Raw genomic sequence first — 23,545 nt, 5'->3', positions numbered from 1 at the left:
GAGGGAGAAGCTGTAGCACTTCCTGGGACCAGCCTCGTCCACTTGTCCTCCAGGTCCCTAGGAGCTACCTCAGCCTGCAGGAGGCCGTGCTGGCAGAGCAGCAGCGCCGCAGCCTTGGCGACGACGTGCAATACCTGACGGACAGGCAGCTGGAGCAGCTGGTGGAGCAGACACCTGGCAACGACATCAAAGACTATGAGGACCTGCAGTCTGGTGGGCCTAGGGGGTGGGCACCAGCATGGGAGATGCTGGGAGGCTGGGCAGAGGGCCAGGGTCTCCATGGAATGTGTGAGAAACACAACCACCTGTACTTGATAGTTCTAGCTTGAACCTCAGCACAGCAGGGAAACCAATTTTGAATGAGAGATTCCAATACTCTGCCTGGTGTTCTCCTTCCCATCATCCCCCCTTCCCACCTTCTTTCCTTGGACAGAGAGAACGCACATGACTGCTCTATAATAGCATTTTGTTGGCCATTGAGAACATAGCTCTGGTCATAGCCCCTGGGGCTGAAGTTTAGTAGGGCGGCAGAGGTTAAATAGTTACAACCAGTTCTCATCATTCACGGTAGTTATAGTCTATAAATTAACCTCAACCACTGAATTAGTGAATCCTGAACCATCGCTCCTGTGGAAAGATAGAATTAGGCTCCCTTGAGTCTCTGGCCACATTATCATCAACCTATCAATGCATAAGCTTGCTTTATGTGTGCTCCTGTTTAAGATGTCTTATTTAATATATACTGTTGATTCATTACATGGAACTCATGGTCCACAGCACTAAAATTCATGCCTGAACAAAGCTTATCTAACTATGTATTTTCTACGTAAAGTACATTGCAGCTTTCTGGTGCCCAGGAACACTACACAGCGTTTCAACACTGGAATTGGGGGCCTTTGTAAGCAACAAAATCACTAGCAGAAAGTTCAAAATTCAGAAAACATGGCCACTAAATAGCCCACTAGATAGACACTCCTTTACATTACCAGAGCTGCGGCCACAAGGCAGAACATCATTTGTTCAACCTCAGCTGGGAACATGCTCACCTGGGCGGGCGACTCAAACTTCCCCCAACTCAGCCCATGTCTATCCATGTCTGAAAAAGTACCTCAAGTATTGTATTTTGGTGATACAAATTTTAGCAAGTAGGGCAATTTACAAAGGCTGGATCTGAAAATAACAACTTGCCGTAGAAGCCCAGTTGGCCGTCAGCTCAGGATACTGGCGAGAGTTACAAGGTGCCACCAGGAAATGGAGCTCAGGTTTCCTGTCCCACCTGAGAGGCTCAGCATGTCAGGAGTGTTGGATTCTTCCCAGGAAAACTTAGTGCCTAGCTTCCCTTTCACCCCATCACCAACACTGCTTCCTGCTCTCCTCCCGCAGCCATCAGCTTCCTCATAGAAACCGGCACGCTGCTGCACTTCCCGGACACCAGCCACGGCCTGAGGAACCTCTACTTCCTGGATCCCATTTGGTTATCTGAGTGTCTGCAGAGGATCTTCAACATTAAGGGCTCCAGGTCGGTGGCCAAGAACGGGGTGATCCGTGCAGAGGACCTCAGGATGCTGCTAGTGGGGACAGGCTTCACACAGCAAACCGAGGAGCAGTACTTCCAGTTTCTGGCCAAGTTTGAGATCGCCTTGCCCGTCGCCAATGACAGGTGAGGCCACAGACCACCCTGTGCAGGTCGCTTCCTGGAGGAAGGAGTTGGGGTCTGGAGCCACTGATGGCCTGAACAAGACCTCCAGGGATTGGTGCCACTACCATCACTCCCAGGGACAGGCCAACACCTGGTGATGACCTGCTGCATTGAGGCAGTAGGTACAGCTAGCCCCCCAGCTGGTGCTTCCCTCCTGTGTAGGGAAGTTGAAAGAAATCGATTCATTGAAAAGATTTAGGAAAACATACAAGAATGGCATTAAAAATGACTTGGAAGAGGGCTTAGTTTGGCAGGGGGTTTGGTGGCTTGGTTATATGGTGAGTAAAAATAACCAATGAGGATGTATTTCCTAATTAAACAGCCTGGCTTCAAAATGCAATCTAGTTTGATGAACTTATGGGAGCAACATTGTCACCTACTCTGAGGGTTCCGTCATCACAGGGCATCCCTTTGCCAAGTAGAGATATTCTGTGAAATGCCTCTTTTTGTGGACTCTTCCTGGGTCTGTGACATGAACAGGTCTCCCAGTCCTAAACCACAAGCAAAACAAAACCAAGTCTCCTCCTCCTTTTCCTTTTCCTCCTCAGCAGCATCCTGCTCTTCCTCAAGGGCCACCCATTGACCTCCTGACTTGGTGCTGGTTGCCAAGAAAGCCAATGGGTGCCTTAGCTGCCCCTCCCTGTCTTCCACTAAAAGTAATCAGAACCTTGACCTCTGGTCAGCCTTCTTGACTCAGTGACCCTGAAAATTTCCTCTACTGCCACCAACTTCTTCCTGAGTGGGATCCTCCTTTGCACTTAGCCTGAGCCATCAAGTCAGCTGCCCTGCTCTTCTTGCACTTTGCAAAAAGAATCCCAGATTTCCTGCAAGGACCTCCCTCCAGAGCCTAACGCCTGACCTTCCAAATGCTGCCACCTGGAAGATTACATGGCACTCAGCTCAGCTTTCTCTCCTCTGCTGTCTGGTCCCATTGAGAACATCCTCCACACTGCCCTTCTTGGAAAGTGGAACTTATATGCTCAAGATTTCTCTCTGTATCCCTGACACCCACTCCTTACTCTACCCTTCTATTACATGGCCCTGCCACCCGTCAAGGAAGCAAGTCTGTTGACTGGACTTTTCCTCATTGTGCCACTCATCTATTTCTCTTTTTAATTTGAGGTAAAACTTACAGTAGTCTCCTCTTATCCAAGGTTTTACTTTCCACTGCAGTCTGAAAATATGAAATGGAAAATTTCAGAAATAAGCAATTCCTTAGTTTTAAATTGCACACCATTTCAGTGATATGATGAAACTTTGTGCCATCCTGTTCCAACTCACCAGGAGCATGAATCATTCCTTTGTCTACTGTATCCATTCTGTATAAACTATCCCCCTGCTAATCACTTATGTCTACTGTATCCATTCTATATAAGCTACCCCCCTGCTAATCTCTTAATAGCCATCTCAGTTATCAGATTGACTGTGGTGATGTAACCTTGCTTGTGTTCACGTAACCCTTATTTTATTTAAAAATGGCCCCAATGCATATAAGTAGTGATGCCAGCAACCATATGACCATTTTTGTGACATTTTTATGTGTCTGTTTTATCATTAATTGCTATTGTCAGTCTCTTGCTTTGCCAATTTTTTTGATTAAATTTTATGGTAGGTATGTATATATATAGGAAAAAACATAGCATATATAGAATTTGGTACTAGTATCAGTTCCAGGCTTCACTGAAGGTCTTATCCCCTGCAGAAAAGAGGAGGGACTACTGTGCTTACAGTGAAATGCACAGATCACCAACATCTGAAACAACCAGTTTTTACAAATGCATACAGTAGGTAACCAACTCCCAAATTAAGATATAGACAATTCCATCACCACAGAAAGTTCCCCCACATACTCTCCTGTCCTTATTAGCTATCACCATTGCTCTAATTCCCTCACCAACACCTTCCTTTTTCTTGAACTTCATAACTGAAAGAAATCATGCAGTATGTTCTCCAAGTGGTACCTCCTGCTAAACATCATGTGCTGAGATGCGTCCAGGCTGTTGTGTATATCAAAAGTTTTGTTCTTTGTTGCTGAGTAGTATTCCGTTGCAGCTTTACTACAGTGTATTTATTGCATTCACATGTTGGTGGATGTTGGGGTTGTACCAGGTTTTGGCTACTATAAATAGAGCTGCTGTGTGTAGCCCTAAGTCTTTTTGGAGACATGTATTTTCATTTCTCTTAGGTAAATAGGAGGAGTGGAATTATTGGGTCATAAAGTGAATGAGTTAAGCTTAATTTTATAAGAAACTGCCCAATAATTCCCTCAAGAGGTTGTATTTTTTAGTCACTTTATTACCTCCCTAACATTTGCTATCAGTCTTTCTAATTTTACCTGATGGATATGAAATTGTATTTCCCTGTAGTTTTACTTTGCATTTTCTTCATAACTAATGAAATTTAACACCTTTTACAAATTTGTTGGCCCTTCATATAGTATATTTTTGTGTGAGGTGTCTATTCAAGTTTTGTCTATTTTATAATTAGAATGTTAGCCTTTTTCTTGCTTATTTGCAGTTCTTTATATGTCCCAGATACAAATTCTTTCCCAAATACATGATCTGCAAATTCTTTCTCCCTATCTGTGACTTGTTTATATACTTGCTTATAACAAGATCTTGACAATCTTATTATATTTTTCTTCTAGAAGCTTTGTAGCTTAGCTTTTACTTTGGGACCTATAATCCATATCAAATGGATTTTTGTTTATGGTGTGAAGCAAGGACCAAGATTCACTTTTTTTCTATATGTTTATCCAATTGTTCTGGAATCGTTTATTGAAAAGATTTCCATTTTCCCCTCATTGAATTACCTTGGTTCATTTATCAAAACTCAGCCTTGCAGGTTTAGTTCCAGACTCTATTTTGTTCTACTAATTCATGTTCCTATCCTTGTACCGGTAACAAGCTACACTGATTATGGTGGCTTCAGGGTAAGCCTTGAAATCAGGTAATGTACACCCTTTGTGTTCACTTTCTGTTACATATTTCTATAATAAGTAACGTGAACTTGGTGACATAAAATAATCATACATGTATTCTCTTACAGTTCTGGAGGCCAGAAGTCCGTTATCAGTTCCACTGGTCCAAAACAAGGTGTCCCAAGGCCAGTGCTCCCTCTGCAGGCTCTAGGAGAAAGTCCATTTCCTTGTCTTTTCCAGCTTCTAAAGCTGCATTCTTTTGCTCAAGGCCCCTTCTTCCAGGCATATTTGTAATTGTCATGTCTTTGTAATGAATTAACCCTTTATCATTATAAAGCTTCTCTAGCTCTGGTAACATCCTTTTCTTGAAGTCTATATTTTCCGAATCTAAAATGGACAGTTTTTTCTTTCTTTTTATTTTAAATGGATTTTTTTCCTTCATCCTTTTATTAGCTGCTTCTCTGGTTATTTATATTAAAAATGGGTCTCTTGCTAACAGCACATTATCAGATAGTCTCTGACTTTTAATAGGAATATTTAGTTCATTTAAATTTAATGTAATTAATTATATGGTTGTGTTTAAGTCTACTATCTTTCCATTTATTTTTATTTATTCCATCTGTTTTTGTTATTTTGTTCACTTTCTTCTACCTTTGTTTTTAGTATTTTCATTCCCTCTGATGGCTATTTAGCTACTCTTCTTGGTATTGTGTTTAGTGGTTATGCTGGGGATCATGTATCACCTGGGCTACTTCATGTCAGGATGCATCTTCCTGAACAGCTAACTACAAAGCCCCCTATCCTGAGGTGGAACCCCAAGCAGTCCAGGCCTGGAGGGACCACATGGGGATCAGACCTCTGGTGGCTTCCCAGTCTACAGGTGATGCTTGGACCTAAACCAACTTGGTGCTCAAGGGCTCTTGTTCTAGTCTGATTCATCCACTTCCAGGGTTTGATTCTGGTGTTGGTCACAAGGCAGCAGCTGGTATCCCTAATCCACAGACCTTTGTTAGACACCTGCCATAGAATATATCACCCCCTGCTCCCCCAACTCTAGAGCCCAATGGGATGCCCACTAGAAGCCCCTGGGAAGCTGGCCCAGCTGTTATGAGGCCAGATCAGAAATTCTGTTGGCATAGATGCAAGTTCCTGGGGGCCAAACTGGGCCCCTTTGTCCTGAGGCCCCACCCAGCTTTTTCAACTTGGCCTTATTGTGGGAGGGAGACTCAAATTCTTGCTGCTTCAGTTTCATGGAGGTCATGTTCAAAGACCTAAAAAGAGAAATCCCAAAGAGGAATTCAAGATGTCCTTAAATTCAAGAATTCAGGGTACACAAAAAACCCAAGGTTAAGGTTGGTACACAAAAAAACTCAAGGTTAAGTACTCAATGAGTTTACATAACTTTCTACTTATTTTATCAATGGGTTAGAGGACTGAAGAAATATTAGTGCTTAATAAATATGAGCCAGTTATTTATGTACTATATATAGAGCAGATATATCAATATATGTATATGTATAGATATAGATCTTTCTATTTGGTTGAACAGTAAAATCAATTGGCAATGTAACTTAGTGGTAGAGTACTTGCCTAGCATACATGAGGTCTTATGTTTTATTCCCAGCACAACATACACACAAAAAAATCAATCAGATGGGGGCTGGGATTGTGGCTCAGGGGTAGAGCGCTCGCCTAGCACCGGTAGGACCCGGGTTCAATTCTCAGCACCACATAAAAATAAAGGCATTGTGTTGTGTCCATCTACACCTAAAAAAATAAATATTTTTTTTAAATCAGTCAGATCATCACCAGGGTCCCCAGGGAAGCTTACTGTACAGGGAGTGAGAACATAAAACCAGCCTGTCCAAGAATCTCAACTATTTTTCTGTAAAATGGGGATAATCACTGTTACCTACTCATAGCTGTCATGATCATTAAATTAGATAATACATGTAAAATACTTAGAACAGTGACTCTTACACCTAAGAACTCTCAAGACATCAGGTATTAGCAGTACTGTTGTTGCTAGTTCTTTGTGTTAAGTACTCACAGCTGGGGTGTCTGGTTCTGCACAGTGCCGTGAATAGCAGAACATTTTCCATCTTAGCACAGCCATAATGGTTCCCTTGTGTCCTAGGCGAGTTCCAGCTCCTTGCATCATAAGCTTTTGTAAGGTCAGTGACTTTGCTACAGTTTCTGGATCAATGCAAACAGATGTATTGGCAGGTCTTCCACCTGCAGCCCGTGAACCCCTCTAGTCCCTTGGAAAACCTTCAGGGGATTCATGAACCTCTTGGAACATATGCATTTCTTGCAGGTGGAAACTCCTGAGCTCTCAGCAGACACTGGAAAGGGCCCTAACCCCACCATCTGGCCGTCTCAGTGGTATACTGCTAGCCAGCCCAGTTTTTCATTGCAGGCACCACTTCTTGCCCCGGTTTCACTTGTTTGTGTTCATCAAATACATGGATAGTTCGCCTCTTTAGTTCCATCTTGCTCACTGTCTGCTCACCCCCTGGGACAGCCTTCCCGGCTCCTAATTGCTCTTCAACCAGGTATACTGTTCTCTCCAGGGACTCTGCTCCCCTTGAGATCTGGCTTCTGTGATCAGAGTCTGGAGAGTTTGGCCTTACTGACTTCTAAGTCATACCTGCCTTCAGAAATATCGATCCCTGCCTTCACAAAGCACCGATTCTGTTTGTGCACTGAGCTGTGTACTGGAACCCCTGGGATACCTGATGCTCCTTCCCTTCTCCAGGCACATAGCCACAAAGAGAGAGGAAAGCAGGAAGCCCTTTCCCAGAGCACAGCCAGCCCTTGTAAGCAGTCACGTGAGACACAGGCTGAGCATGACATGGGTAGATGAAACAGAAAAAAAGCAATAGTAGGTTCTGGTGAGGTCCTGCTATGTAGGGGAAGAATTATGAGCATATAAAACAAATATGAATTTTCCAAAACTTGAGGAAATAAGACAGGATGCTAAGATAGAGAAGGCCAAAGTGGGGACAGAGGCACGAGCCCAGTGGTTGAGAATGTCCTTTCACCTAAGACCTGCGGTGACTGAAAAGGACCTAATACCTCATCATCTGCGTCCACTGGGTCACCTTCACAGCCCTGTCAATCCTCACCAACCTGCCAGGTGGGAACCCTGTCCTTCCCATGGGGCTCACAACACAGAGCAGGCAAGTCAGGGTTGGGATTTGCACCTGTGTGCTTGGGCCACCAGGCTGTCACAGAATTTTTCTTAAAATGGTCATCCCTCAGTACCCATGGGGTACCAGGACCTCCTGAGGATACCAAAATCCATGGATACTCAAGAGCCATCATAGAGAATAGCCTGGTTTTTGCATAGAACTTATGCACATTCTCCCATAGAATTTAAATCATCTCTAGATGACTTATAATACCTAATATCATGTAAAAGCTATGTAAATGGTTGCTATACTATATTGTTTAGGGAATAATGACAAGAAAAGTCTGTACATGTATAGACTTTTTTATTACCATTTTCAATCTGAGTTGGTTGAATCTATAAATATGGAACCTATAACTACGAAGGGACAGCTGCATAAAATTTTAGGAGAGAGCCTTTTCCCAACTGTTCTAAAGACGTTTGTTGGAATGCAGTGGATTTATTTTTAGAAGATTGAAACCGAAGGCATAGGTTTGTTGAGAAGATTCTAGCTTCTGCACACCCAGAGGGTGGCCCGCGACGCCCCTGCCTGCAGTCACCCTGTGCCTGTCCTACTTCTACCCCCACAGCACACAGAGGATGCTAGTTTTCAGGCACGCTTTTGGGAGGACCTCCCAGGTTTCAGCTGTTTTAAAATGACAACAGACATGAGCGCCTCAGTCACACAGTGATGCAGCATTTTTACGATGGCCATAAGTGTTCTCATAAAACATCCCTCTTTTGCGCAAAACAACCACCTTAGAACTTTTAAGGCAATTGTGTTGTTTCAATTGGCCAAGAACAATAAATAGCTTCAAAGACCAAAAAGACGTTACCCTGACCCCGATATCTGCATTGTCCTTAGAACTGTGCAGCTGTATTTGTTTTTCCTCCACCAACCAAAGTCAATGTTAAGTAATTTCCCAACCGCAACCCAGTTTGCCGAGAATCGACCTCAGTTTGCTGTGTCTGACATTTTTATGACCACAGATGTTTTCACATCTTCCCTCAACATCATTCTAGTCTCTCTCAGAATCTTTGGTAAATACCTTCACTATGGCCATCTTCATTTGCCTCTGGAGCAGTTATTCTCAGCATGTAAACCACCCTGTCTTTCTAAAAATAGAATTCCAAAGGCCATGTGTGGAAGGCACTTGGACAGCCTGAGTCACTTGGAGAAGCAGACTCCCAGGCCAGGCTCTCTGCCAGGGGGGTCAGGGGCCTGCAGCAAAACTTGGTCCATGCTGGTCACCGGTCCCCTTGATGTATTTCAGCTACCTCCTGCCACATCTCCTTCCATCCAAACCTGGCCTGGACACCCATGGCATGCGGCACCCCACAGCCAATACAATCCAGCGGGTGTTTAAGATGAGCTTCGTTCCTGTTGGCTTCTGGCAAAGATTTATAGCACGGATGCTGATCAGCTTGGCCGAGATGGACCTGCAGGTAGCTGTGGGTTCTGGGGGGCACCTGCAGTGCACCCTTGAGGGAGGGAAGATGTCCTGTTTCCCAGTGGGACCAGATTGAAGACTCTTCTCCTTCAGAGATGCCACTGAGCTAGAACCAGGAGGCACAAACCATTCGAACCATCCTGTGAATGCCATCAGTGTCCACCAGACTTTAGATCAGGGTTTCCTCATGTCAGCCCACCTCCAAATCATCCAGAAAGCTTGTTCTAATGAAAATACAAGTTTCTGGGCCCCACCCCCAGTGATATGGCCCAGGACCAAAAATTGGCATTTCTCATTATTCCCCAAGTGATGCCACTGGTCCATGACTTCAGACGCATGGTCTTGCCATCCTGGCTGTACACTAGACTCACCCAGAGGTGCTCTAACAAACACAGACCATTCCCCAGACCATCCAAATCAGAATCTATGGGAACAGGTGTGGTGGCACACACCTGTAATCTTAGCACCTCGAAAGGCTGAGATAAGAGGATCGTAAGTTCAAGGCCAGCCTCAACAACATAGCAAGCCAAGACCCTATCTCAAAAATAAATAAATAAATAAATAAATAAAATTCCTAGTACAAAAAAAAAAAATCAGCATCTTTGGTGGTGGGCACCCAGGTATTGGTATCTTTTAAGGCCTTCTGGTGATTCCACTCTGCAGCCGACCTTGAACACTTGGTCTAGTTACCAAAAAAGAACTAACCTAAGGAATTTTGTCCTGTGGGTTCAGCTAGGGTTATGGAGCAGTGGCCTGCTGTCATTCAACATAAATACTATGGAGATAATGTTTGCCCCGAGCAGTGGTTCTCAAATTGGGGTTCCAAATCAGCAGAATTAGCTTTGCATAGTAACATACAAGGAATGCTAATTCTTGCACACCAACCTAAACCCACTGCCTCAGAAACTCCAGGATGGAGCCTAGCTATCTGATTTGGACAAAGAATTCTGATGCACGCTACAGTTTGTGAACCCCTGGCATAAATCTGGCCTTTTAAATCCTTTTGACATTGATCTCTGTGTGAGCTTACTTTTGCTACTTTCTAATTAGAACACGCTTACTGAATTATAAATTCTTGGCTCCATAAAGCTGTTCTTTGATCTTCCCTTTTTGTTAAAGTGGAAGAAAAATAAATGCAGGCACCCGAAAATCAATAGGAACTGTGGCAGCCTGTGTTAGCAGAAAGGAGATTTGTTTATAATGCCTGGAAGGTGCAGTGGGGTGCAGGCACTGTCTCTCCAAGGTTTCATCTTTCCCTCTGCCCTCCCTTTGAACTCTGCATCCTGCTGCATCTAAGTGGGAGGTCACCAGCACCATCATCTTGGGAGGCTGAGCTCACAAGCAGGGCACAGCTGGGTGCAGAGGCAAGCATCCTTCCCAACAGCATCCCCCACCCAAACTTTGGAAAGAAGTCCTATTGAAATTCAGATGAGTGACAGGGGAAAAAAGAGTTCAGTTGCATCTCTAATCAAAGGCATGCAAATTCATGCATCAGAGGATGCTACTTTTCACCTATCAAATTAGCAAAGAGTGAACCTCAATACCCAGAGGCGGAACACTGGAAGTTAGTGTGTATGATGGTCTCAAGGTTCCAAAAGCCAGTTCCTCTGTAGCAACCAGAGCCTTAAAACCTTCAGCCCCTTCAATCAATAACCCCACAGCTAAATACCTGAATTGAGGAAATCATTGTGAACCAGATAAATCTTTGTGCTTTTTTCATGTCAGCATACCATATTTGAGGAAGCAAAAGATTGGCATTGATCTAAACATCCAAAAGAAGGGAATGATTTGAAAAATTACTATACTTCACAGCTTTAGCAAAATGAATGTTAAGTGAGTTTTTTTTAATATTTTTTAGTTGCCAGTGGAATTTTTTACTTTTTCTTTATTTATATGTGGTGCTAAGGATCGAATCCAGGGCTTCACACATGCCAGGCAAGCGCTCTACCACTGAGCCACAACCCTAGTCCCGAGTGAGTTTTTAATGACATGGAAAAAGTGATGTTTTTTAAAAGTATACTTTTTTTTTTCAGTACTGGAAATTGAACCCAGGACCTCACACGCGGTGGACAGACAGACAAGCACTCTACCTCTGAGCCACATCCTCAGCCCAAAATTATACTAGAATTAGAAACACAGGGCTGGGGTTGTAGCTCAGTAGTAGAGTACTTGCCTCGCATGCATGAGGCACATATAAAAATAAATAAATTCTACTTTGATCCTCAGCAACATATAAAAATAAATAAAATAAAGGTAATCTTAAAAAAGAAAAGAAATACAACATAGGCTGTTTTTTAACTGTATATGTAAATTTTTAAAAATCCTGAAATCCTAGGTAACTAAATATTAATGACTTGTCTTCTGGGTGTTAAATTGTTGTTTTATTGTCTCTCATGTTTTTCTGCCTTGCCCACATTTCTAACATAAATTTTTACTTGTGAAGCCAGAGAGGGAAAAGATTTTTTAAGAAGAAAAGTCTACTTTCAATCGTTTGGAAAATCTGTTCCCAGGGTACCCAGGAGACCCCTACAGATCATGCAGCCTTTAATTTGGCAGCAGGGATGAGCGGCAGGCGTGGGAGGAGAGGGTGGGAAGCCCGTGGTGATTTATCAAGATGAGGCCGCCCAGGCCTCGTTAGAGCTCTGCACAGGGCCAGCGGCGAGCACGAAATGCTTAAGCAGGGTCTTTTCTGTCTATCTTTCAGCTTTTTGAAAACAAGAAGAATACTAAAAGCAGGAACAGAAAAGTCACCATTTACAGTTTCACGGGAAACCAGAGAAATCGCTGTAGCACATTCAGAGTGAAAAGAAATCAGACCATCTATTGGCAGGAGGGGCTTTTGGTCACTTTTGATGGGGGCTACCTCAGGTAGGAACATCTGGAAGCCCACCAGCCCAGCTCAGCAAGGTGCTGGGACAAGGATCCCCATAACAGCCCCCTGGGCAATGCCTCACCAGAGTGCTCCCGAGAGGGGTTCCTCACGGCAGCTTGCTACAAATGCAAGAGCCTCTCTGTGAATGTCCCCGAGGTCCCCATCTTCTCACCCTTTCCACACTCCTTTTGCAGGACTGGAATGGTCAGAGCAGATGTGGCAGCCACTGAGCAAGCAATAAGAACAGTGGGTACCTCCCACAGTCACTGGTAGACCACCAGCCCACCCCCTTGTTCTGAGAGAAACCAAACGAGTGGGTGCGAGGGATCCTCAGCCTCAATCCCACGCTGGGGCCTAACAAGATGACAAGATGCCCTTTCTCTTCTTTTTTATTTATTAATTAATTTATTTAGAGACACACACATGAAGCTAGCCCAACAGACTTAATGAATGATCAATGCACATGATTATTTAATATTTACAATGAATTTTTCAAAAGAATCCTTAGCTGTGTGAGAAGATCCCGTGAAGATGTTCTTGCTTTAAAGCTCACCATTACCACTGCAGATGAGACCACGGTGGCTCAGAGAGAGAAGGGACTCCGTCAGGGTCACATCTGAGAGTCAGAGTCCACCCTGAGCATCCTGACAGCAAAGTCCTCCTCCTTATGGCCACTTCACTGTGGTGGGGATGGCATGGGGAAGGAGACAAGGACAAGACAGACCCACAAACACAAGTGCCCAGCAGAGGGGTCTCCTAGCAGTCCTGCAGGACATGGGGCCCCTCCGGGTCCCTAGGGCGGGGTCCACCTTGGAGATCACCCAAGTCACCTCAGCAGACTCACAATGGTCTCCTTTTCCTTTCTGGGCTGCAGCGTGGAATCCTCCGATGTGAACTGGAAAAAGAAGAAAAGTGGAGGGATTAAAATCATTTGCCAGTCGGAAATGAGGGACTTCTCAGCAATGGCTTTTATCACGGATCATGTCAATTCCCTGATCGATCAGTGGTTTCCTGGTAAGAGAACTTTCTTGAACCAAGCCTTTGACCATCCTTTTATTTCTTTATAAACCAGATGGGGCTGTGCCTTTGGGGAAATTGAAATTCCACTAGGATTCAGACCAAGAAAACCAGTGTGTGTTAGGGGAGGTGGGAGGTGGCCCTTTGGTAAGAGACCTAACCCCAGGGGACTCCAGCTCTGAGCTTGGGCAGGGAATGCTGTGAGAAGGTATGGACTGGGCCCCTCAGAGAATGTGCCAGCACTCGGACCCCTGGGAAGAGAGGTGACTCTGGATCCCACGTGTGGCCCAAGGACATGCTCCGTGTGAGTCGAGTGTGGCTACTCCACACAGTGAAGACAGAGGGGCTGACATTAGAGGGGGCTGGCAGGGAGGGAAGGGAGCCGCAGAGCTGAGGGCACCTGTCCTTCCCTGCCTCCCCACTCCTCAGTGGTAAGCAGCCACCCACATGGCCCTTCTCAGACCCATTGGATCAGCTTTGTCATTGACAGTTCAACCAAAGAAAATACTTTTTGAAGTGCTGTTGAGGTCCTCTGTTTGTTTTGTTACTGGAGTGGAGACAAACACCCAGAGGGGCCGGCAGGGAAGAGGTTGTCAGGGGTGATGGGGAGGAGAGGAGAGACCCAGTGCAAAGTAGGTTGGGATCCCATTGAACCAACTACCTGCTCAAACAAGTCCCTTGGCCTCTCTGAGCCACTTCCTCACCTGCCTAAGATCCCTGCATCCAAAATACAGCATCAGGAAAAGTGCTTACAGAAGTGGCAGGGTGTTGCTGAATACACATTCCAGCCACTAGGGTCTGGTTTCCTTTGTGGCTGGGGCCCCTTGGGTACTGGCAGGAGGGTAACCTACAAGGAGCAATGGCTTAGAGAGGGGCTTTCAAATAAGCCTGTCCAGTATGTGATCTGTGAGAATTTGGGGGCTCTTGGCCATCCAGGGGGGGGGGGGCCTTGGCCCACATCAGCCCTCTGGCACTTTGAAGCTCCCCATCCAATAGTGCCCCCCACCTTCAGATGCTGGGAAATTTGACCCAGTGCCACCAGCCAGTGGCCAAGAGCCACTCCCAGCAGGATGCCTGTAGAAGTCAAATGTACACAGGAAGTTGTAGGCATTTCCCTCTAACCCTGCACAGAGCAGGTCATTGGCCAGCCCCAAGGGTGCCAATGTTTCTTTGCACCCATCAGAGGCACACAGAAAAGTTATGTCTTCTGCTCAGGGAAACCCATGTCAGATGACTAGATTTGTCTACTATCCTTTGTACTCATGATTCCCCCTTCCTGTATTGCTCTTCTAGAAAGCATGATAGTAGTTTCAAGTCTTCTGTGTCTAATATTAAGAATGGTTCCTTATGCCAGCTGTGTTTGAATGGCTGGAGTATAGCTCAGATCCAGCCCCAGCCATGAAGGTGGGATTCCCGCTCTCCTACTCACCCTGCTCCACCAGCCTCTCCATGGGTGCATGGTTTCCAGGCCCCTGCTCAAGATCAAGACCACCAGGCAGCACTTAGGTGCATCCTCACCTACTCGTAGGGAACATCTTCCAAGATGAACAATAGCACTGTCTAAAAAGGCATTGAGTTTGGGACTCATGATGAACATGGATGTTCACAATGAACAATGGCACTCAGTTTGGGACTCTCCCTGGGATCCAGGCAAGGGCGGCCAGACCCCTGCTGTGAAGGTCCACCTGGCCCAGGTTTGCAAGGTGCTTTTTGCTCAGGAGACTCACCTTCAGCCACCTTATCTTGTGTGAGCTCTCCTTCTCTGTCCCCATTTAGCCCTGACAGCCACAGAAAGTGATGGGACGCCTCTCATGGAGCAATATGTGCCCTGCCCTGTCTGTGAGACCTCCTGGGCCCAGCACAAGGATCCCAGTGAAAAATCAGAAGGCGTGCAGTACTTCGACATGGAAGACTGTGTGCTGACGGCCATCGAGGGGGACTTTATCACCTGCCCTAGACACCCAGACCTCCCTGTGCCACTCCAGGAACTGGTGCCCGAGTTGTTCATGACAGACTTCCCAGCCAGGTATGCTTCCAGGGCCCCTCCCAGGACACAGGTGCAGGTCACAGGGCTATGCTTCTAGCCATGCAGGTGCCCATCAGTCCCAGGGCAGACCCCTTCCACTGGGTCACTCCATGGTGGCCAACTTGAGGTGGCAGCCATTGCTTCCCATCAGATCTCAGGTCTCCATGCTAAAAGGGAACCAGGAGGGAACCTAAAAGGGAACTAACCTAAACATGCCCAGTTGGGCACCTCGCAGGTGAAGCTATCTGGGACCACTGCCCTTTCTTCCCCTCTCATGAGCTAAAGTTCCTTTCTGCTGAACTAGTCCTCACTTCTTCTAGTTCCTATCTCTCTGCGAGCTAGAAAGAATGGAAGGTAAAGAGATGTGCTCCAGCCCCTTAGGAAGGAAAATGCTCCCAAACCTAGTCTCATTTTACTCTTTGGGTAAATGCTTATTCCCAACTGCAGCCCCAAGGCTGAGCATTTGGTCCCCTAACTGCTCTACAGTTGATTCTACCCGTGCTCATGACTGATAACTGGGAGAAGATGCTGGAGGAAGTATTCTATTGTCCCACCCAATTGGTAATGGCAACAAAATCCAAGTCCTCAGTAAAACATGGCATCTTCTTTGGTGGATAGAAAACCAAATCTGTGATTTGGTCTCCCTGGAGATGATTAGATATCAAGCAGCTCCCAGCATTTTTGGAGTTCTAAAGTCCTATTGATTTCTCACTGAAAGGCATGCATGCTGTATCTGTTTTTTTTAAAGAACATTAAACTCTCCCCCTTTTATTCCACAAGAATATTTGTATTCTCATATTTTCTACATCACTTCAAGCAGATGTGGAATACTCTGTGAATTTGCAGAATTGGGTTCCAAAGCTTGCTTCTGGCTGACTGTTAAATTGAGGAGGAGTGGGGGTAGAGTTCAGTGATACAGCATGTGCTTAGCCTGCATGAGGCCCAGGTTCCATCCCAGCACCAAAAGTATAATAGTAAATAAACAAAGGAAATGCATCCTACATTAGATGATTCCTGCAGTTCTTTTCATTATCCCCAATAATCTCACAAATGAATGTATGTGACAGATGCCACTCTTGCAAAATGACTTCCCTTCATTCCTAGATCTTTAACATGAGGATTCTCCGTTCTCAGAGATCATGGGAAGTTTAGTATATACATGCAATATATACATATACATTGTGTGTGTATACATGTATGTATATATATGTATGTATATGCATAATACAATCTGATAAAAATATCAGGTTGATATTTTTAGGGAGGTGCCCAATTAGAGACCCTCTCAAATTTTAGAATTTTCATTTGTTGTACTTTGCTATGTTTACATCTTAGCTTAGAGACCCCAACTGAATGTGGAATTCACTGTGTGGAATTTGAAAAGCCAGATTGTACTATTCCTTTTGGTTTGAATCAAATCAGGCTGTAGCAGAATTCTGAAATGAAGTTATTTGACAGGAAGTTGAAAACCTTGACAATCTGAATAGGATTCACTGTTCAACAGAGGTGCTCCAGACTTCATCTGGGACCCAACTACAGCCCCAAACCATCACACCCCCCAAATTTGGAGTTTGGCAGGCAGAACTCTGCCCTGTGGCTCCTACAAAAGCATGTACTCCCTGAGTCTGTGCAAGTCCTAATAGAAAGCCCCCGAGGGATCCCCAGTGTTCCCACAGCTCCCCATGCCCATCCTAGGTGAGAGGTGGTTTTGTTGGGTGCTTGGAGAACAACTCCAGCCCATCTTTTGTGATGCCCCTAAGGGCTGCAGTGGGTGTAGATGGTGATGTGATTGAGCTGTGCAGTCTGAACAACCACAAACCTGTTCCTAAAGTCATGGAAAACAACCCCATCTATAGGCCAGACCAGTGGGGCCAGGAAGGCTCAGGTGCGGGCTTCACCTCTGCCTGGATGGGGCACCTGGACGGGGCACCTGCCAGGGTGCTGGGGAACTCAGGTGAATTTCAGCAGGTTGGCTGTCTTCTCCTCCCTTCTTGGCTCCCTGCTTTGCCTTTTCACTGTAATGTTTCTGAAGATAAAGAGGAGTCCCAAGGAATGAGAAGCAGCCTCTAAGTATCCTGGCCACGGCTCAGACCTGGGGTAACAAAGGGCACCCATGAAGGCCCAGGCCTTGCATGCCAGCCCTAGAGCCTCTGAGCATCAAAGTCCACAGAGGACCTGACATCCTGCCCCTTCTGTCCTGGCCTCCATCTGGGCTGCCGGGAAGACTCTAGGCCACTGGTCCATGCAGCCCTGGCCTTCTAAGTCAAGACCCTCCAGACTCCCCAGGAATCTGCAGAGAAGGCCAAGTCCAGGAGCAACTGCTAGTATTGTCAAAATCCTGGTAGAAATCTTTCTTCACTAGGATTAGAACACAGAGACCAGTGAGGTGGCTGACGCTCCCTGCCCTTGGGTGAAATCGGGACAGTGGGGACCCTGGCCAGGCAGCACATGGCAGCATATACAGTCTTGGCATAACAAAAAGTAGAGAGACAGTGTGAGTAAGTCTGAGGGATGCTAACTGTCCAAGCACAAAATCTTTCGGAGTAAAACATCCAAAGGGATCCTTGTTCCGTACCCACCATTTTTGGTACCCTCAGCCTGGTGTCATCGAAATGTCCTGGTCATCTCCTATTATGAGCCCACTTCGCAGAGGAAGGGACTGAGGTTTGGCAAGGTATGGTTTGCCCACTGGCATGTGGCAGGTCCAGGGTTAACCCAGACTGGTCCATCCTCACAGATAGCTTGAACTGTGACTCTCACGTGGGGAACAAATGACCTGGCCCAGGACCCAGGGTGTGGTCATTGGGTTGACCCTGAGCTGTGTGTGCTGCAGGCTCTTCCTGGAGAACAGCAAGCTGGAGCACAATGAGGACGAGAGCAGCATCCTGGGCCAAGGTGGCAGCGGCACTGTCATCTACCGAGCCCGGTACCAGGGCCAGCCTGTGGCTGTGAAGCGATTCCACATCAAGAAATTTAAGAATTTTGCTAATGTTCCAGCAGGTAACAGGGGCCCTACCTTAACACTACTTTTCCCCCAGATATTTGCTTTCTCTGGTCAAACTCCATGCCACCTCAGGGGGGCCTGAGGTGACACACATATGGTATAGGAGGCAAGGAGGGTGGGCAAGGCCATTGTGGGTCCCAAGGCAGCTCTGCTTCATGCTTGACAGTTTGAGGGACTGGCTGGAAAGCCAAGCCATGTGAGGCCTAGGGGGTCATTCTTAGAGATGAGCCTCCTGTCTAGCCAAGAGCCCCCGAGAACAGAGACCACCTTCCTATCTGTGTACTCTGAGCCGGGCACAGGCACAGAGCATAGGAAGGTGGGCACTCCCAGTGGATGGATTGGAATGCTTCTCCCCTACTGCCCAACCACAAAGAAAGGAGCTTCCTCTTGTCTACCTTAGAGGCAGCATACTCAGCCCCAAGCATCATGGATGGTTCAGGAATATTCTCCACCAAGAAGAACCCATCACCATTTGTCTTAGTCCTGTTCTGCTGCTGTAACGATACCACATGCTGGGGATTACTAAGCAATAGAAACGTACTCAGCTTGTGGTCCTAGAGGTTGGGAGGCCCAAGAGGGTGGCTCTGGCATCAGGTGAGGGCCTTTGAAGGTTAAGAAAGTCTGAGAGCCAGACAGCAAAAAGGGAGCCGAACTTTATTTTATAATGAGCCTATTTCTGTGATAATAATCCACTCCTGAGACAGCCACAGGAATCCACTTGTGAAGACACAGCCCTCTTGACTTTGTCACCTCTTATGAGGCTCCAGCTCCCACACTATTGCATTGAGAATGAAGCTCTCAAAATGTGAACTTCAGGGAACATGTTCCAACCATGGTACCATGTAATGCCCAGCCAGTCCTCCATCTAGCCTACTGAAAATCACATTTTCCACTGCCCCTGGCTCAGAATAGGTAAACTGTGTGGTCATAAAGCTAATTTATACTCCTGGTAGCAAAAATTAGAATCACAGACAAATATACAGAACATAGAAAGGAAGAGTCAAACTTATAATTGTCTGAAGAGACTGTGACTTTCTGCATAGAAGATCTAACAGACTTGGTTGACAAATGTCAGAGCCAATCAGGGCTTCCTGAAATTGCTAGACATGAGAAGAGCATCCGAATTCAGCAGTGTCCCCATCTACAACAAGGACCCATTAGCAAACGTGCTCCATGATAAAAACCATAAAATAAAAACCATGTGGTATCAAGGAATAACCAGCGCATCATTCCATTTAGTTCTCTGAATCTCAACAGGGCGTATCTACATGTAATTTGATTAACTGTAAAATGCACGTGCAATGAGAAAATCCTAGAACTGAAAATATTGACAACGGAAGACAAAGCGCAGAGGACTGCCCTGAAAATGTCATGACGTGAATCTGCAGACATTAAGGCCATTTCCTTCTGGGGCAGGCCTAGGCCTGCACAGGCAGGGAGCTGGTGGACTGCAGAGATGATGTAGCAGGTCAGGGGAGAAGGACACACCAAATGGAGTGCAGATTTAAATCTTATTGCACAACATAAATTTCTAATGGGTTAAGGACCCAATGTGGAAAACAAAACCTTTATACTTAAGAACCAAGTGGCTGCACACACATAGATCTGGCACAGCCAGTGCCTTCGATCACCAAAGATTTTCATGCTGTTTGAACTCTCACCCCCAACAATCACCTATTATAACTTATAAACATAGAGGAGAGACAGAATCAAGAGGACAAGACAGACTGAACACAAGAGGACAAACAGGGCCTGCATGCACCCTGCCTGGTGGCCTCGGGCCCAGCTGATTCTGTGTATGCTGGTCACACCCGGTGGGCAGTGTCCTGACACCTCCAGGGTCTCATGCAGGCTGTCATGAATTTTAAGGGTAATGGAAGAAGTTTACAGTGTAGGGTTGGAAATCACCCACCACCTCCCAGACCTGTCTCCTCTGGCGGGAGATGACTGTCACAGGCCAGTGGCCCTGGGACTGGTGGTTTCCACCTTCAGGGATCCTGGCTACTAGCAGTGACCTAAGCCTCAGCATCCTTAAGGGGACAGAGGAAGGGGCCTTGTTAAGGGGACTTGTTCCAGACATTTCCTGACTCAGCTGCTGAGTGAGATGCCACGGATGCAAAAGAAAGAAGACATAATTGGGACTCCTAGGTAGCTGACCATGGGTCTGGGGTGACAGCCCTCTCTGGGTGACAAGGGTGGGCACATGTGGCAGTCCTCCATCAAGAGGGCCAGGTGGGCCTTAGTGGGTACTCAGCGACTTCCAGAAGTTACAGGGCCACATTTAGTGCTTGAAAAGAAGGGGGCTTAGCATCAGCCCACGGTACAACCCCTTGGTGCCAAATTCTGGGCCACGACATGGCAATCCCTTATTCAGTGTGTGCCTTAAGATGTAAATCCCTGCCCCACCTGACCCCTCCCATCCTGCGAGGCCCCCATGTCATGTGGCCCTTGGGAGGCTGCCTCACCCATGCCCAATTCCTTTGTCCTCCCTGGGTGGCTGAAGGCCGTGCTGTCCCCCAACAGACACCATGTTGAGGCACCTGCGGGCCACAGATGCCATGAAGAACTTCTCTGAGTTCCGGCAGGAGGCCAGCATGCTGCACGCCCTGCAGCACCCCTGCATCGTGTCGCTCATCGGCATCAGCATCCACCCGCTCTGCTTCGCCCTGGAGCTTGCCCCGCTCAGCAGCCTCAACACGGTGCTGTCTGAGAACGCCAAAGGTACGGGCAGAGGACAGCCTCCAGGGGGTTGCCTGGGCCCTGCCTCCAGGAGGCCACCAGGGCCGTCGGGCTGGCAGGGCAGGCCTCAGGGAGGCCGTGGGCCCAAGGCCTCCCCCCAGTCTGACCCGGCTGTCAGGGTACAAAAGTAGAGAGCCACAGGTTGTCTCAATGACCCAGTCCTATGGCAAAGCTCCTCACCAGGCCTAAACCCTTGATGGTGACGTTGGTAGGGCCTGAGGACCTCCCACTCGAGAGTCACAGAACCAGGTTCCAAATCCTGGTTGCCATAACTTGCTTATTTTACTTTCCTATAAGAGAGATAATAATAGCCCCCCAGAGAGGGCATCGAGCTTAAATGAGGCAGCCCTAGGTGGGCCCAAATTATAGCAGCTGGCACCCCAAGCCCACCAGCTACGAAACTAAATCCCTTCTCCAACTAAGACACTGTGCTGCCCACCATTGTCATGTCTGAGACCCTGGGTTCCCTTGTATCATATCTGAATCTTTTAAGAAATTTAAAAGGAATTTACCTTGAGAAATGCTGACCAAACTCCAGAGAGCTGCCAATGAAAGTTGGTAACTTTGGACTAAAGAAGAAATGGTATTAAAATCAGTCCCTTCTCCCTCCGTGAAAAGGAAAAATTTTAAATGAACTTCTTGTATCTGCAGCTCTGTTCTCGAGAGTGAGACCACCCTGACCTGACATGAACTAATGGGATTTTGAATCCTTGCCCTTGTAGTGAAAACACCAGCAATTCCAAGCATGAGATGGCATGAAAGGAGCTCTCACAGGAGCATTTCTATCCGAAATACCATTTCATTTAAAAAGAACATTCTCTGTCCATCTTGAAAAATAGTGAGCCCGCACCAGTGGGACTTAGAGTATTGGGAGATGGATTAGCCAACTTTCCACCACTGAGACAAAATAGCTGACAAAAGCCACTTAAAAGAAGGCTAGATTTATTTTGGCTCATGGTTCCAATCCCTGGTTGCTTGGCCCTGTTGCCTTGGGCCAGTGGTGGCAGTACATCATGGTGGGAGAGAAGGCAGCCCACCTCGTGGCGGCCAGGGAGCAGAAAGGGAGAGGGGAGGGACCAGGGTCCCCTTAGGCCCTTCAAGGTCATGCTCCCAGTGACCTAACTTCCTTCCACTAGGTCCCACCTCTCAAAGGTGCCACCACCTCCCAGTAGTGCCACAGGCTAGGAATCAAGACTTTAACACATGGGCCTTTGGGAACAAATGATAGCAGGAGAGAGAATGGAAGAATGGGAGACAGTTACCACAATGTTCATTTTATTCCAAAAAAAATTGAAATTTTGATGAATTTCAAAGTTGTTATATTTTTTTCTTTTTGCAAGATTCTTCCTTTATGCCCCTGGGACACATGCTCACCCAAAAAATAGCCTACCAGATTGCCTCAGGCCTGGCCTACCTGCACAAAAAGAACATCATCTTCTGCGACCTGAAGTCGGACAACATCCTGGTGTGGTCCCTGGACGTCAAGGAACACATCAACATCAAGCTGTCTGACTACGGGATCTCACGGCAGTCCTTTCATGAGGGAGCCCTGGGTGTGGAGGGCACCCCTGGCTACCAGGCCCCAGAGATCAGGCCTCGCATCGTGTATGATGAGAAGGTACCTGCCCAACCCACTGCTGTCCCTGGCCCCACCCCAAGTCCCTTCTGAGGCCAGCCAAACAGTCCTGATGGCCCCTGGAGCTTCCCAGCTCAGCAGCCCCTCAGCACTTTTCTCTCTCTCTCTGACCTTGCTCTGACCTTGCTCAGTGAGGGAGGTTCTTTCTGGCTTAAGTGGGAAGGACGCAGGGGCCTCTGTCTATCTGCTCGTGACAAGGTTGACTTTTCCTTAGGCTCAGAATTGTCAAACCTCAATTCATGAACATTGTACAGGCTGTAAAGAGTCTTGAGACAGAAGTGGCTTTGGATTTGGGACTCAACTATGACATTTGATGTACAAAATGAGGGCAGAGGACCAGCCTTGCAGGGTGCTCTTGAGAAGCAGATGGAGTAAATGTGGTAAAGGCTACTAGCCCATAGGGGCTGGCCACAAGGTGCTGGCCAAATCAAATGCCAACCCAGAAGGCAGAAAATTCTAGCAGGACAACTATAGCTTCCCCAGGCAGCTGAATGGCCAGTCTTAATTCAGACAGTTTATCTTCTTACCTGATAATTGGTAGATGCAGGTACTCAGACAACTTGAAATCATCTCTGCCACACTGTGCTGCATCTAGTCCTGGCCTTATTAATTAATCACCCAGCATTGAAATTCCCCTCATCTGCTGTTTCTGGTTATTGGGTGATTCTTAGATGGGCGATTGACTAATTGCTTTGAGAATGACCTAAGCATATCAACTTGGCACCTGTGTTTGTTGCTCAAGATAGAAAAGTCAAATCAGAGCAACGGAAATAAGAGCTTCTTCATAGCATATAACACAGATAAGGTGTTCACCTTAAAACTTGGATTTTAATTAGAAACATTCATATTAAAACTTTTCCAGTCTTTTCTCAGCCATTCTCCTGCTGAAAGTTATTTCTTGACCCTTATAAGTTATGCAGGTGCCTGTATAATTCTTTCCTTGCTGGGCCTTTTTATGAAAATTAAAGTGAGAGACACGGATTGCAATCTAGGAGTTACTCCCAGTCTG

At 46.5% G+C, this 23,545-nt stretch overlaps 1 protein-coding gene across 2 annotated transcripts in view; it reads left to right on the top strand.

Annotated features, from left to right (window-relative positions):
- Positions 1-23,545, top strand: part of LRRK1 (leucine rich repeat kinase 1) — a 171,160-nt gene that overhangs the window by 133,571 nt on the left and 14,044 nt on the right. For both annotated transcript variants that reach the window (XM_081289694.1, XM_081289695.1), the window contains exons 19-27: positions 54-213; positions 1,384-1,660; positions 9,066-9,237; positions 11,947-12,110; positions 12,989-13,128; positions 14,908-15,157; positions 17,991-18,157; positions 20,685-20,882; positions 22,241-22,518. In XM_081289694.1, coding sequence (XP_081145820.1) covers positions 54-213; positions 1,384-1,660; positions 9,066-9,237; positions 11,947-12,110; positions 12,989-13,128; positions 14,908-15,157; positions 17,991-18,157; positions 20,685-20,882; positions 22,241-22,518 — 1,806 coding nt within the window. The remainder of the gene's footprint in view (positions 1-53; positions 214-1,383; positions 1,661-9,065; positions 9,238-11,946; positions 12,111-12,988; positions 13,129-14,907; positions 15,158-17,990; positions 18,158-20,684; positions 20,883-22,240; positions 22,519-23,545) is intronic.

Source organism: Spermophilus citellus (genome assembly GCF_964194105.1).
Source record: "Spermophilus citellus genome assembly, chromosome: 4".
NCBI classification, from domain to species: Eukaryota; Metazoa; Chordata; class Mammalia; order Rodentia; family Sciuridae; genus Spermophilus; species Spermophilus citellus.
This window is presented reverse-complemented; position numbering and strand designations above follow the sequence as displayed.